We start from the raw sequence: 14,775 nt of genomic DNA, 5'->3' as shown, positions 1-14,775 counted from the left end.
CCATTGATTTGGAATTACTCCACTACAGGTGAGAATGAATGAAATCGGGATCTTATTAGACAGGAATCACTCAAAATTTAATTTCAAACTGCAAGGAACAAATCACAAGGTGTGTTAAACATGTGCAACCACATGGCTCTTTGGGATGAATCTGAAGTCCTAAAACTTCATTGCTTTGTCCACAGCATGTTAAATCAACTGTGTCACAAATTGTAAGCAAAAGACTTTTTACCTATGCACACTATTGTCATGAGATGTTGGAGCAGTCTGATATGAAACTATTTATTTTTAGTTGCCAAAACTTACAGGGCTTTTAGAAAAAGTTTAGGGGAGGGGATAAAGGTGTGGGGAGGAAATGTTGAAAGGAGAAATAGAGTCAGGCATCACTTGGAAACCTTTTCTTACAAGTGTATTATTGCTCAGACTACGAAAATACTGTTTAAATGTCTGTCATCCTCCCACTATGTCTTTCTTCATTGTTTCTTCACCTCTTCTTGGTGTATTCGATCTTTACTCTCCTGCCCTGCTATGTCTCTTCATGGTTTCTTCTCACCACAGAGAGATACTTTATAGACAATGCCACCAGCTTATTTGAATTTAAGGTAATGGAAGCAAATAACATTTTAGTGGTAGAGAAATGAGTCCAGAAAACTTATAGCTTATGCTTTTATATATTACTAGACTGCAGTGCTAAAAAAGATGGCCTGTAATTACTTTAAAATACAATTTCCACTTCGAACATGCTAGAAAATGCTTTCTGCTAGGTGATCTCTTAGCTCTTGACCTCTGTTCTTGTGTGCAGTTGTGAACAGCCATCAGGAAAGGTTGTACGTACTGCTACTCTTCCTGCATGTGCATATGATTGCTGACACCAAGGAGTACATAGGAGTGACCTTTTAATGCTCCTATGCTGGGCAAACTGTATTTCATTTTTAATTTAATATGGAATAGGATTTAATAGTAATCTCAGTATGAATTTGGGAAGGAATATAAAGTCTAAATGAGGAGAAATCATTCACTGAAAACCATTCAGATTACATACAGTTTTATCAACTCTGGTAATTTTGCTACTATGCAAATGAGGAATTTGCATGGTGATGTATTTTTTGGAAAAAATTATTTGTGACACACAGTCTTAAAAACATACCTATATAAAAGTCCTTATATTAATTTAATTAAAGTCTTTATTCATGTCATTGCTACTCATTTTAAGGGTATATGAAGTCACTTAAATACCTATGTTACCTTCTTATCAGTGTTTTCACTGTATTCAGTGAAAGAATTTAAGACTGCATCAACCAAAATTGCTATAAAATATTCCACTGAAAATATTCAATCTAGCACTCCAAAACATTTCATCCTCATAAAAATGGACTGCTAATGGGATCACAAAGTTCTGAATAAGAGCCAGAAATAAAATCAGACTAATGTAATAACTTCTTCATGAAAATTTTAACAAAAGATAAATTAATTTAGTTAAATTAAGTATGCTTATAGTCTAGAGTAAGAAACTTCAGAATGCTCCATTCACTTTGTTCTAGTAAACTAAGTGGAAATCACAGACATCATAAAATGTCTGAGGTTGGAAAGGCCCACTGGAGATCATCCAGTCCAACCTCCCTGCTCACAGGTGGGTCACCTATGCCAGGCTGCTCAGGGCTGTAAGCAGATGCTTTTTGACTATCTCCAAGGAGGGAGACTATATCTCCAAGGAGGGAGACTATACCATCTTTGGGCAATCTGTGCCAGTTATCTTCACAGTAAGAAAGAGTGTCCTGAAGTTCAAAGGACTGTGTTTCAGTTTCTGCCCATTGCTTCTGGTCCTGTCACTGGGCACCACTGGGAAGACCCTGGATCCATCTTCTTTGGACCCTCCCATCAGGTATTAATACACACTGGTAGGATCCCCTAGTCTGCTCTTCTCTGGGTTGAAGAGTCCCTCAGCTTGTCCCCTCATGAAATACGCTCCAGTCCCTTAATCATCTTTGTGGCTCTGACTGGACTCATTCCAGTAAGTACATATATTTCATGTACTGGGTAGCCCAGCAGTGGACCCTAGACTCCAGATGTGTCTCACTAGCACTGAGCAGAGAGGAAGGATCACCTCCCTTGACCTGGTGACAACGCGCTTTCATAATGCAGCCCAAGAGGCTGTTGGCCTTCTTTGCCATGATGCTGCACTGCTGGCTCATGTTTAGCATGTTGCCCACCATGACCCCTAGGTTCTTCTCTGTAGCGCTGTTTTTCAGCAGTCAGTTCTCAGCTTCTACTGGTGTCTGGGCTTATTCCTCCCCAGATGCAGGACTTGACATTTCACCTTGTTGAACTTATTGGATTCCTGTCAGCTCATTTTTTCCACCTGCTCAACACCAAACCCGCCATCTCATCATAGAAGGCTGTCAGGTTTTTTAACCAAAATTTCCACTTTCTGGAGACATGCTGACTGCGTGCTGGAAATGGTTTCTAGGAAGATTTGGTCAATCACCTTCCTAGGGATTGAGCTGAGGCTCCAGTTTCCTGAGATTCTGCTTCTTGCCCTTCTTGAAGAAGGAATGATGCTTGCTTTTTTCCAGTCCTCAGGAGTCTCCTTCAACTGCCATGACCTTTCAGAGATGATTAAGAGTGGCCTCACAGAGACAGCAGCCAGGTCAGCACTGTGGGTGTGTCCCATCAGTCTCACCAGTAAAGACTGAGGTGAAAAATGGATTGCACACCTCAGCCTTGCCATGTCCTTTGTCACCAGATCCTGTCCCTGATCTGGTCAGCCCTGGAGAGCATGGAGAGGATTATGTCTGTGCAGTAGCACAGGGGAATTGGTTGTGTGCTGATGTGGAAACTGAACAACCCTTTTATACCCATATTGAGTCTCTCTCAATACTTTCTCCATGGTGTCGGTGATGGCCTGGTTCTGGGGGACAAAGTGCCAGCTGGCAGATGTCTTACCCTTCCAATACTTCGCCTGCCATGGCACAGTCCTCCCTTCCCCCTTATTGTGAGTTAATACCCAGCCTGGGAGAGCTGGCTCCCACGAGGGGCATACTGTGAGTACAGTCCTGCAAAAAAAAGTGTCACAGATTGCAGATCTGTAGACTTAGCAGTGGCACCTAGTACAGGAGATGAAGAGCTGGAAGGAGGCCAGCTGATGCACAACTTGCTTGTGCTGTATTAGGCACATATGAGACAGGGCCAGGTGAAAAATATCTCATCTGTTATGGGATTTTTCAGGCCTGGCAACACAGAGAAAACATCATGGATAATACTGTGATACTGTCATCCCTTTTTCCCCCTGCTCCCTATTTTTTCCCATTTCTCAGCTCATTTTTAAACTGTTTTCTATAGATTGCTACCTACCAAACAGCTAAAAGGATAATTCAGCTGGGTAACCTGTGGACACATCTATTTGTGGACACATCTTTTTGTACAAGAGCACAGGAAGTTCCACCTCAACATGAGGAAAAACTTCTTTACATTAAGGATGACAGAGCACTGGAACAGGCTGCCTAGGGAGGTTGTGGAATCTCCTTCCCTGGAGATATTCAAAACCCACCTGGATGCGATCCTGTGCAACCCGCTCTAGGTGAACCTGCTTTAGTAGGGGGGGACTGGACTAGGTGATCTCCAGAGGTCCCTTCCAGCTGCTACCATTCTGTGATTCTGTGATTTCAACTGCTTTGAGGGGTTGTTTTGTTTTATTAAGCTGGGAAACAGCTCATGTTGGAAAACCAGCATTTTGCACATATAATTAAGAAGGTAGGATACTCTGTTTCTGGAGATGCACAGTCAAGAGCTGGAAGATTTTGGCACTTACTGAAACAAATAGCTTTTGAACATCTGAAATTGCTCCTGAATATATTTTGATTATAGTGTGAGCATGGTAATAAAGGAGTCCCTTGAGAGAGAAAAGATTTGGATTCAAATATTAATACCGTTTGTCTGTGAACTGATTATCTCCCAAGCTAGAGCTGTTAGGTTTCTTATCGATAAACTGTTCTGCTGGCTTGTGGAAAGAATCAGAGTTGGGGTTGCCCCCTGCAAACAGGGTGCCGAGCCCTGCTTCGGGCGGAAACAACAATTGTTCTCACACTGGTCAGTGACAATACCCCTTTCAGCCTCCAGCGTGACCTCTGATTTTGATCCCAGACCATTTGCATTTCACTGTTTTTTCGACTCCTTTTCTTAGCGCCTGTAGGCATTGCTGGCGTATGCTGCAATTTCAGTTCCTGGCTCTGCCCATCAGTTGAGATATCCCTGATACCTCAGTACCAGATAGGATAGGAAAGGAACTGTTTATTGCACTGTGTCTGTCTTACTGAACTGGCTTGTGGAGTTCAAGAGGAGCTGGACCTACAACAAAAAGACTTTTTAAAGGGGTTCTGAAACTTTATTCTGCTTTTCTGGATAGAGTCAGGAGTCTTTTCCTTCATTTTGTGCCTGGTGACCAATGACTGGATTTGACATAGCCATTGCTATACCATTGCTAGTTCTGCCAGCTGCATCACAAGTGTTTTGATAATGGCATGATTTTTTTTGTTATTCAAGCTCACTTCTGCGGCCAAGTTTTTTAATATTTTATTAAAAAATAAACACATTGTTACTGAAAAAAAGCTGCAAATGAGAAGCCAGATGCCCTTGAAATCCCAGTACTCAGACTGCACAGCCTCAGTACCCCAAACTGCACACTCTTTTCTTTTTTCCATTTCATAAATTTTAGAACAATCTGATGATTTTTGAATCTTTGGCACTTACAAGGCTGATATTACATTAGTCTTTTAGAGCTTTAGGGAATTTTTGAATGTTCTCAAACTGAAAAACTTTTCCCCCATCTGTAATGTGAGTACAGTTCATAAAAAAAATCCATCACCATTAATGAGGCAGTTAAATAAAAAAAAACCACTATAAGAAAATCTCTAAAAATTATATAGCTGTTTTTCTGCTACTAGTCACTCAGCTATTGTTTATAGAAATTCAGTAAGTTTCTTTTAAAAAGCTAGAGTCAGAGCATTGAAGAACAACCAAAGCTGAACCTTGGCCTCTTCCTTCAGAATTGTCTTTAAAAGAAAAAAAAAAAAAGGAAAACATTTGCACCCTAATCAGCTTCAGCAGCTTCTCTCTCCACAAAAGTTGAATGGTTTGTCAAATAAATCGTGCAGCTTCTTCATCCATTCAACAGACACAAATCTGCCTCTGACTTCTTAAACATTATTGGGAAACATTATGTAGAAATTATGTAAAAATTGGAGAACACAGCAGCACCACCATTTTGTATGGTCTGATACAAAGTGTACACTCTGATACAGTCAGCAATTAAACGGCTGTCAGATGGTCTGCAAAATTAAAGCACTCTGATTCTCTAGATCACTTGTTTACCTATATCCATCTCTATATGTAAGATAGTGAAGCTTATTGAATTCATCCATGTTACTAATAGACATAAAGTCAAGCACACAGGAAAACTGGCAGAGTTCAGAGCTAACTGAAATGATTTTGCCTTTGAGAAACAAGGCCTAGCAAAATGAAATATATACAGGTATATGTATACAGTAAAATGCTACTAATTAATTTGTCTTGTAAAGGGTAAGCACTGTTGAAAGTACTTTTAAAAAATTACTAACAACCTCAGATAGAGGTTGCTGTCAAATAGAATAGAACTAACTGTGATGGAGATCTGTAGCAGTAATTGATATAAACATTGACATTAATGCTGAGATACTTACATGGAAAAATTCAGCACCACATAAACCTCTTTCCATGCAAAACCTGACCTTTCAAGTTAATGACAGTATTGCCTGTCTCTTGCATGGGAAGTCAGCATGCCCATCACTGCTTTTTCCCCAACTGCCAGAACAAATCCCTTTTCATCCTTATTCTAGATCCTTTTTAGGACAGTTGCAGCTCATGATAGTGATAAAATAATAACAAAGTGGAATACAATTAGTTTTTTAATCAATAAAATGCCCTTTCCTGAGTCTTGTCTGAATATTTTGTGCTAGAAATTGTCTGAGAACACTGCAAATCAGTATAATAAAATGATGATGACCAGTTCCTTTGTAGAAAACTAAGCAATAAAGAGCTCTTGTGTTAGCTTTATGTTTTTATTGATAGATAACATACTGGAGACCACACACATTACCATTATATATGAGAAAAAACATAGCTGTTTCAACAGACAGAAAATAAAGTGCAGTTGATTCATCGGCTCCTTTAAGAGGACTGGCATCTGGACCACATGCACTTCAAAGTCAAATGCTGTACTGAGATGTGCTGCTTTGAAGTACAGCTGCTGATCCAGACAAATTTTGGAGCCTAAACCAGCATATGAATCTGCTGTAGTCTGAAAAAAATCTATTTCAGATGCCAGTTTTGACTCATTTTAGAAAATTGCTGTCTGGATCGGCTGAACTTCAAAGCAGAACATCGCAATGCAGCATTTCCCTTTGAAGTGCAGCTAATCCAGATAGTGGGTTTTCTCTCCCCCCCTCCTTTTTTTTTTTTTTTTTTAAGTAGTTAAAACTGGCATCCGACCTTACCAGTATTTCTCCTCACCCTCTGCACATTCTTCTTCCCTTCTCCCTTATTTCCTCTTCTTTTGACCTCTCTGAATAATACAGCAATACTCACTATCTTGTTAGCTCCTGCATTTCCAAAGCTACTATAAAGAAGGTGGTTGAGGGAATAGCCTATATCAAGGCACATAACGGGCAGTGGCCAATTACTGCACATGGCTTGTCATAAAGTTTGTTAATAAATAATGCTTAATTTTACCATCCAAGAAAAACAAAGCTCAAAATAAATCCCTTGTAAATGCTTGTATTCAGAGTATTCATAACTACATTTCCATGCTTCTGCTTACTCATATTAAAGGTCATTAGCACTGGTTTAAAAAGTAGCTGAGCTTAATAGCATTTCAACTTTAAGAAATTGTAAGCTATTTTGTCACGGAAAGGTCTCCTTCACAGCCAAGTCAGGAAGGCCTTAAGAAAATTATTTTACTGGGGAAGGAACAAGATTACCACAGGCAGAGTTTGCACAGCTTCTGGCAAGTGGAGCCAACGGTAAATACAGAGCACTCACCAGGACAGGACAAAAGAGGAGCTGAGACCCAGACAGCAAGGAGGACCTTCCTGCAGTGGAGTGGACCACATTTCAAAGCAGTCTTTTCCTTACCCCAGTTGTTGCCAGTTCCACGATATAAGGAAGGCCAAGGGGAAAGGATTTCCTTCTGGAGAAGCGCAGAAAAGTCAATATATCATTCTTTTCTCTTAGTAAAGGGAAATCAGAAAATGTGTTCTTCACGTTGAATATAATCATGGTGCTGGCCGCTCAGAGAACCACCTACTAAAGAAAAGTCTTGATCAGACTAACAGCATTCTCTGTTATGCTGGACTGTCAAAAGGTTTTCATCTAGCTGAGAGGAACTGAATCCCTCTGACTCATTTTTGCAGGTGGCTTGTCAGATCCTTACAGGAGTAAGCCTCTGAGGAGAAGGAAGTAGCTTGAACAGCCCTCAAGACAAACCCAGAGGAAGAGGAACATCTGGTTTTATAAAGAAAAACAAACCCTGAAAAAAAATGGGTATGCTTCGGCCCTTGACAGTGTTTGTGGATTGTATTTGGAAGTGGCTTATATTCCCGAGTACCTTAAGTCCTGCCAAATCAACATGACTTTACAGACAAAATGTGGAAGCAGGGTCCGGAGCACATGAAGAGCCACAGCACCTGCCAGGCTGCTCAAGCCACATGCACAAGTAAGGGACATGGTTATTCCTAACTCCTCCGTGCTCGAAACATCTGAAATAGGCACCCTCTCCTCACCTCACAGGTCATGGGTATAGGCAGTCAATGTTTGTGAGACATGACAGAGAAGCCTAGGAGGAAATTAACTGTTACTTCTCTCCTCCTAGCAAGGAGGGAAGGAATTAGGATTCTTACACCAAACAATGTGAACAGAAGAAAGTATCTGCTTATTTTATGACTGCAGCCAACTGAATGAAAAACTAGCATGCATTTTAACATTGCCATAATCTATATTAGCAAGAAATCCAGACAAACATTAAAGGGGCATACTTTATTCTGACAGTTCCAAACTTCTGACTGAGTGACTTTTCCACTCCCAAGACCTTTTAGCAATGCTCCCGTCTTATACACACATAACGGATGCTCCCATTTGCTACTAAATTAAAATACGAATCAATGTTGCACTCTCTTCAAACTGCAAACACAAAGCAAAAAACCCCACCCAAACAAATGCTAGTACAAGAGGACAATTTAATGACAGCATCTCTCATTTGCCGAGAAATAACTTTGGAGAGAGAAAGGACTGGACAATGACCAACATTTTATTTACACAGGTCATGAGACATGTCACTTGAGTGATGTGTTCTTGTCAGGCAGTCCTTAATTAGAAAATTCCTAGAGAGAGCTCCTGCTCCCACTAGGTGCCTATTAAAATCTAAAGACAAAAGGAGTTAGTAGAAAAGCTTGAGGACTGGACAGAGAACTCAGGTTACACTGGAAGGCAAAAGTCAGCTGCGCCTAGCATAGGGAGAGGCACTCAGGATGGGATGCTGGATTTTGAATGAAAAACTCTCAGTGCTGTTATTAGTGAGTATTTTTTTAGCATTAAAAAAAAATCTAATTGGATATATATAAATATTTTAAGCTTGTTTAAAAGACATTTTATGGTTTGCTTACAGTAATACTCCTAAGCTTAATGTAAAACTTGCTATAAAATATTAAGCAGCCTTTTTATAACTAGTCTTAAAAACAATTTAAAGTCTTACTGTTTTATTTTTAATTCATTTTAAGTCCATGTACCTCAGATAGAGGAAAAGGGGTTTGCAATTGTAATTGAAATTATATTCTGAATTATTTTTAGAGGCTTTGGGGAACTGAGTATGGGGGGCAGAGAAAGGAATTTCCTCAGCTCCTAACTCCCTCCATTTCTGGAACTCTTTAATTTTAGCTTTTATTGCCTTTTTAGAGACCAGGCTAAGCTCTGTGTTTAAGATCAAGTTTACCATCACACAGTAAATGTCATCTATATCCTCTGTTGGGGATGTGGGAATAGGACTGTAATCCTGAATTTGCTAAAAGACAGCCTCATTCCATCAGGCATTTGTGATTTCTATCATCTGTGATCAAGAGCTGCATTGCACCCTGATTTTGAAGTATCTCTCAGATCCTTTTAAAACTACAACCATAACCACTTTTATATGCATTTAAAAAACACTGTAAGTGCCACTAATCTGTAGCCTGTCTGCTTTGTAGCTGATGTGGCTGGGACTGAATTTCTATTTGTTTATTGATACCTTCCACTGGTATGAAGACGAAGATGCTTACATTTATACAAGGATTATGCTGGGAGTAAGTACGAGTTTGATTGTTAAAGGGCTCCACAAGAAGAATGTATGCATAGTCTGACTTTATTTACATCCTTCATAATACTATTTTTGATGCTTCAAGTTTTCCCATATAAGTGTATTATGTTAATATAGTATTTTCTTTCTTTTGCTCTTCCTATACCAAGCTTGTAATTTAATTTCTTTATACTGTTGTATGTACAGTCAACCTTGGCTTGGGCAAGAGCTTCTGCAACGTGCCTTAATTTTAACTGCATGCTAATCCTGTTACCAGTCAGTAGAAACCTTATTTCATTCTTAAGAGGAGCAAGCATTGTAAGTACCATTTCTCAAATAGCCGTATTATCCTCCCTTTTTTATTTCCATAGTTCAGCAGTATTATCCATATCAAACATTTTCTGACAAATTTTAATTTTTGATAGAGAAGTCTGTACACTATTGCCTAGTTATTACCATTTAAATTGTCAGTATTCATGACTGAAGAGAAACAAATGGCTTGTTTAACACAGTGCTCTAAAATGCAACACTGATTTTGGCAGCCACTGCACAGCATGGTATCATGAAGTGAAAAGTGAGGAGCTACAAAAACGGTACGTAATTATGCAACTTAGCCAAACAAAGAAAATGCATATCCATCACGTATATCCTGTGTAGTTGCAAAGACAAAATCAGAGAGAAAAAATGTACAGATAGGTAAAAGTGTCATAAGGACACTAAGGAACGCGTATAAACCCTTCTGCCTGAGTGTCCACCATTCAAGTCTTCCTTTCTTGTAAACATGTGCTTTTGTAATGGAGTGGTCATCTGCTCAGAGGCATTTACATCAACCTCGGCATCACGTATAGGAGGTACTCAAGGCTTTAGCTCTACTAGCTACAGCTTCAACTTGCAGTGAATTATTACAGTCAGAGCAATTGCAATATGACATGTTTGGGTAAAAAAATCACTGATCACTTCATGCCTCCAAGAACAACAGGAATTTAGAAATCGTAATATTAATTTATTTTGTTGTAAGCTGGTTCTTGTTTCAGTTCTGCCTTCTTTTTTCTGCAGAGTTAGAGTTACATTTCAAGCAGCCTTTAGGCTGGGAATCAACACTGTTTTATAATTGTTTGAGTTTAGGAGCTGAGCATTTAAGAAAAAAAAAGTGTTGTTGGACTTCTGAATCAGCTTGTGAATTAACATAAAATATATGAATGCCACTTAGATGCTGAGTCAGAAGTCAGAGAAATGGAACTCTTCTCACAGACAATCAATATTTTGTCTTCTGGACAATATTCTGCTCTTGAGGAGCATGGTACAGAGCAACTTGACTGGCTCCAGCCTGGCCAGCATAGGGCTGGATCTGGTGACTCTCGGAGGAGGTGCTGTGTCTTAGCATTGCACCCCACTGTGCTCCAGATTTTTTCAAGATTTATTAGCTAGGAAACAAGGTGGATAAATGCCAGGATCTTTGGCATGGCACTGTGCCAGGTCAAGCGAGCAATCCAGACACCCACAACACCGTTCAGCGACTGAATTAGGTCCACCAGCGCTGTCTGTGTTCCAGCAGAATGTGTTAGTTTTGGCTGATCGCCGCCCACCCGGGCCCCAGGCTGGCTCTGTGCAGAGGCACCCAGCTGGCCATGACTACACCACCGCTGAGCATTTCCAACACTGGAAAGACAGCTCAGTAACATTTAAGCATGTAACCACCTGAGGTCTAGACAGCTTCACCCTCCTGGGGTGTACATTTCATGAAAGCAGCGAAAATGTTTTCATTGCAAGCTGGCTTTGCCAGCAATTCAGCTATGGTCATGCAGCTAAACGTAAGCTTGCAAAGCAGTGGTGGCCCAGCCTGGTGTCCTTATACCAGCAAATTAGTTAATCACTAGCCCAGACAAACCACTCACAAATCACAGCTAAATGTAGCAGAGTTTTATCAAACCTGGTTTTGAGCCCCTACACAGGCTGAATAGCTTAAGAAATCCTGGAGTGTCACTATGACAAAACCAGTTACCTGAGCCCCAAAGTTAAGGCCAAACCAAATCTTCCGCTGAGTTCCTTGGACATTCGCTTTTTAAATGTACTGAACTCCTCTCTTCTCCTCTCCAAAATGTGAGCTGTAAATACTAATAGGAATGGTATAAAACAAGGTCTGCTTTTTCCACCGAGTGCTGTGGAGGAGCGCTGAGGAGACAGCTTGACAAAAACATCGCATTTCACAAGATGGTTGCCTACGGAATAGCTGTAAATGCAAGTAAGCTTTATTTTTTCTTTCCTTCTTTGCCTTTGAAATGTTTTGAATTTCACGGTCGTTCTGTCTCACGCTGTAATCCCTATCAGCTCTGAGACGTGCTATTTCAGTGCAATCATTTGGTGACTGCAGCTTTAAATAGGTGTAGGAGTCCCATCTGATTAACCATTTGTAACTTTTTTTGCTTCAGAAAAGTTTGATTGTTAAGTCAATAAACTTTCAACCTGGACAGTAACTACTAGTTGCCATTTAGTTACTATGACCAGCTTGTGTGTTCTTAGTGTTTAACGCAAATAACTTTCATCAAATCTCTGAGAGTAGATGTTTGGGGAGATGACAAAGCATTACAGTGTGATTTCCTAAGAAAATCGTGCTTATGAGTCACACCACTCATGTGTCCATCACATATCTTCTTCAATAAATTTTCAACAAGGTAATGAATTTAATCTGAATTTGAGAGAAGCAGCTGTCTCTAAAACATTAAATTCCTTTTTTTTATTTTTTTTTTTTTAACTAGGTAATGGGTACAGGAAACTAATGGCCACCTTGAGGGAAAAACCGCATCTTGAGATCAAAAGTTATCTATACTGCTTACTGAGCTATAGGTGTTTGTTCACCTGTCTGAGAAGAAAACATGGCACCTGCCATTTCCCCAAGTTGTTAAAGGACCTGGAGAAAACTGAAGCTTGTAGGAATTCAAAGGACATGAGAGGAACAGGAGATAGTGTGAGGAAGAGGGATGTGCAAAGAAGGAAGAATGAAAGGCAGTATGAGGAATGGCATAAGCACACAGAGATGGAGAGGTATCTGGGGCAGATAGTTCTCTTAGAAAACATGAAGGAGACACAGGAGTTAATCAGGGTTATTTGCAAGCATAAGACATTGCAGGGTAACAGTTCTACCCCCGAGCTGTCAGGGTAGATCCTAGTCCCAGTATTTTTTTCCATCTACATGAGGAAGCTGCTTTTGCATATAGGCTGTTAATGTCCCCATGCAGTGAGTCAAGAATATGAAGTCAGGATTGCCATCAGGAACAAACAGCTAAAATTTGTCCTTTGTATGTACTGCTAAAGAATTCAGAGGGGAAGGCTGGAGGATGAGAACGTGCGTCTTACTGTGTATTATGATGATTTACTTATCTCTCATGTCCATTCATTTATCCGAGTTCAGTTTCACCATAAAGCAGATTCCTACAGAACGCAACATTGCTTCTTTAATTAACAAATCAACCCTGGAATGTAAATCAACTGAATTCTACTTCGTGTATAATTTGTCATGCTCCAAAAAGAAAGCAAAGCTGCACAGTCAAACCTTTTATGTTTTTGGTTTTTACATTGATATAAAAATGTTTGCTAGTGCATTAAGGTGGACAGTTTGGGAAGTGCAAGTCTATCAGAAAAGTGATTAGTTTATGGCTTCAGTAATTCCAAGGAAAAAGACATAGGAGCCGATGTGAAATGACAGAAAACACCATTATTTAATTCTATCACTCTCTAAGGAGAAAATCAGTGTTCACTGTTGGGTTGTTATTTGGGTTGGGGTTTTTTTCCTCCAGAATATACAATGGACAGATAGTTGATAAGATATTTGAGAAAGAAACCAAAATATGGGGAAGTATAATGAACAAAACATGACAACTTATGAACCCATGCTTTCCTAACAGACCAGTGAGAAACAACTATCATATTTGGGAAAACACTACACCACTGTATAGTCAGACTTGGGTAAAGTATGGCTAGAAACTCAGTTGCCGGAAATTAAATTTCAAATCCGTAAAAAAAAAACCAAAACCACAATCTACAGCACATATTGTGACAGAAAAGCAACGTTTCAGAGTAAAGAGGTACCCACAAGTATATTGAGTCCCTTTTTATAAAATCTAACAGTGTTAAAATGATGTGTAAATAGATGCCATTTTCCTCTCAACTGACACATTATTTATCCAAGTACTACCTATATTGCCTGTTGTAACACAAAAGCATAGTCAACTCCTATTAGCCTATTGCAATTTAGTAATTCTTAGTTAAATGAATGTTCTCGCCCGTATGATCAATAGCCTAAATGTGGCAGCAAGAAGTTAAACCAATTTGCAGATCAGATCAGTAAGCTTAGCCTCACAATATAAAATTGTAGACTCCTTTATTATTAAAGTAACATGTATTCATCTCAGCTTGCCAGGTGGTGTTATTCCAGCATATTTATTTAATACTGTGCTAAAAATAGCCAATGCAACATCAGTATTGTCTGGCTTATAACAGGCAGCCAGCTCAGCTGAGGTACCCGTGGCCTTGGAAAAAGTACATCTGTACCTTTAATTTTTCATTAGCTCTAATACAAATTCAAAAGCGGGCTTTAATTGGTCAGGTCATAAAGGGATATAATTAGAGACTAGTGGAAGAGGGAAGTTGGAGGAAAGAGAGAGAGTAAACAATGCTATCTATAATCAAGGGCATCATTGAAAATTCAGTAAAGGGAATTCTGCTTAGTTTGTCTTTCTGCATTTTGCATGCCTGTCTGTGATAAGAGCTGTCTGGGAGTTATTCACCCACTAATAAATCTTCCTTATAGACCTGTAACTCTGCTAGAATAAAGTCATAGTTTCATGCACTCACAGTTTGATCAGTGCAAATAATTCTATGCTTTCTAATGCAAAAGAGACTTTTCAGGTGAGAGGCAGTTTTCTGAAAACTAAAGAGACAAAAAATAATGTTTTGTACAACTCCTCCCTCTTATTGTATTGTTTTTGCCCTCTTAAGAAAGTACATTCATACATTTTCTGAAGTGGGGAGTGCTGGGGGGATAATTTTTTTTTTTTTTTTTACTTTAACATATGGTGCATATTTTGAAGAACTGCTCCTTGTGTTGTTTCGATATTTGCAGAAAAGTTATATAGATATATTACTCTAACAGTCTTTCAATTATGATATGAATAAAGCTTAAGCAATTAAGTGAAAGTAGGGGAAGGACAGCGAGGTTCTTTGGCTGTTTGAAATGGTGGTTCCTGCTCCTTAAAAATTCCAACAGTGCGATTTTCTTTAAAAACATGCAAAATGCAGACAGAAGTATAGTGATGCTGGGTTTGTTTGGCTTCTGACAAGCACTGAAAAATCTGTAGCTGAAAATACTAGAAAACCTTTCCATTTGCAACCATGGTTTGGTATTGGTGACTATGTGACAGGCT

The 14,775-nt window shown here is 39.4% G+C and overlaps 1 protein-coding gene across 1 annotated transcript in view; it reads left to right on the top strand.

The window, feature by feature from the left end:
• Nucleotides 1–8,555: 8,555 nt before the first annotated feature.
• Nucleotides 8,556–14,775, top strand: part of NOX3 (NADPH oxidase 3) — a 38,949-nt gene continuing 32,729 nt past the window's right edge. The window contains exons 1-4 of the mRNA XM_009956943.2: nt 8,556–8,600; nt 9,267–9,362; nt 9,563–9,673; nt 11,513–11,597. Coding sequence (XP_009955245.2) covers nt 8,556–8,600; nt 9,267–9,362; nt 9,563–9,673; nt 11,513–11,597 — 337 coding nt within the window. The remainder of the gene's footprint in view (nt 8,601–9,266; nt 9,363–9,562; nt 9,674–11,512; nt 11,598–14,775) is intronic.

Source organism: Leptosomus discolor, chromosome 2 (assembly GCF_034619465.1).
Source record: "Leptosomus discolor isolate bLepDis1 chromosome 2, bLepDis1.hap2, whole genome shotgun sequence".
In the NCBI taxonomy this organism is placed as follows: domain Eukaryota; kingdom Metazoa; phylum Chordata; class Aves; order Leptosomiformes; family Leptosomidae; genus Leptosomus; species Leptosomus discolor.
This window is presented reverse-complemented; position numbering and strand designations above follow the sequence as displayed.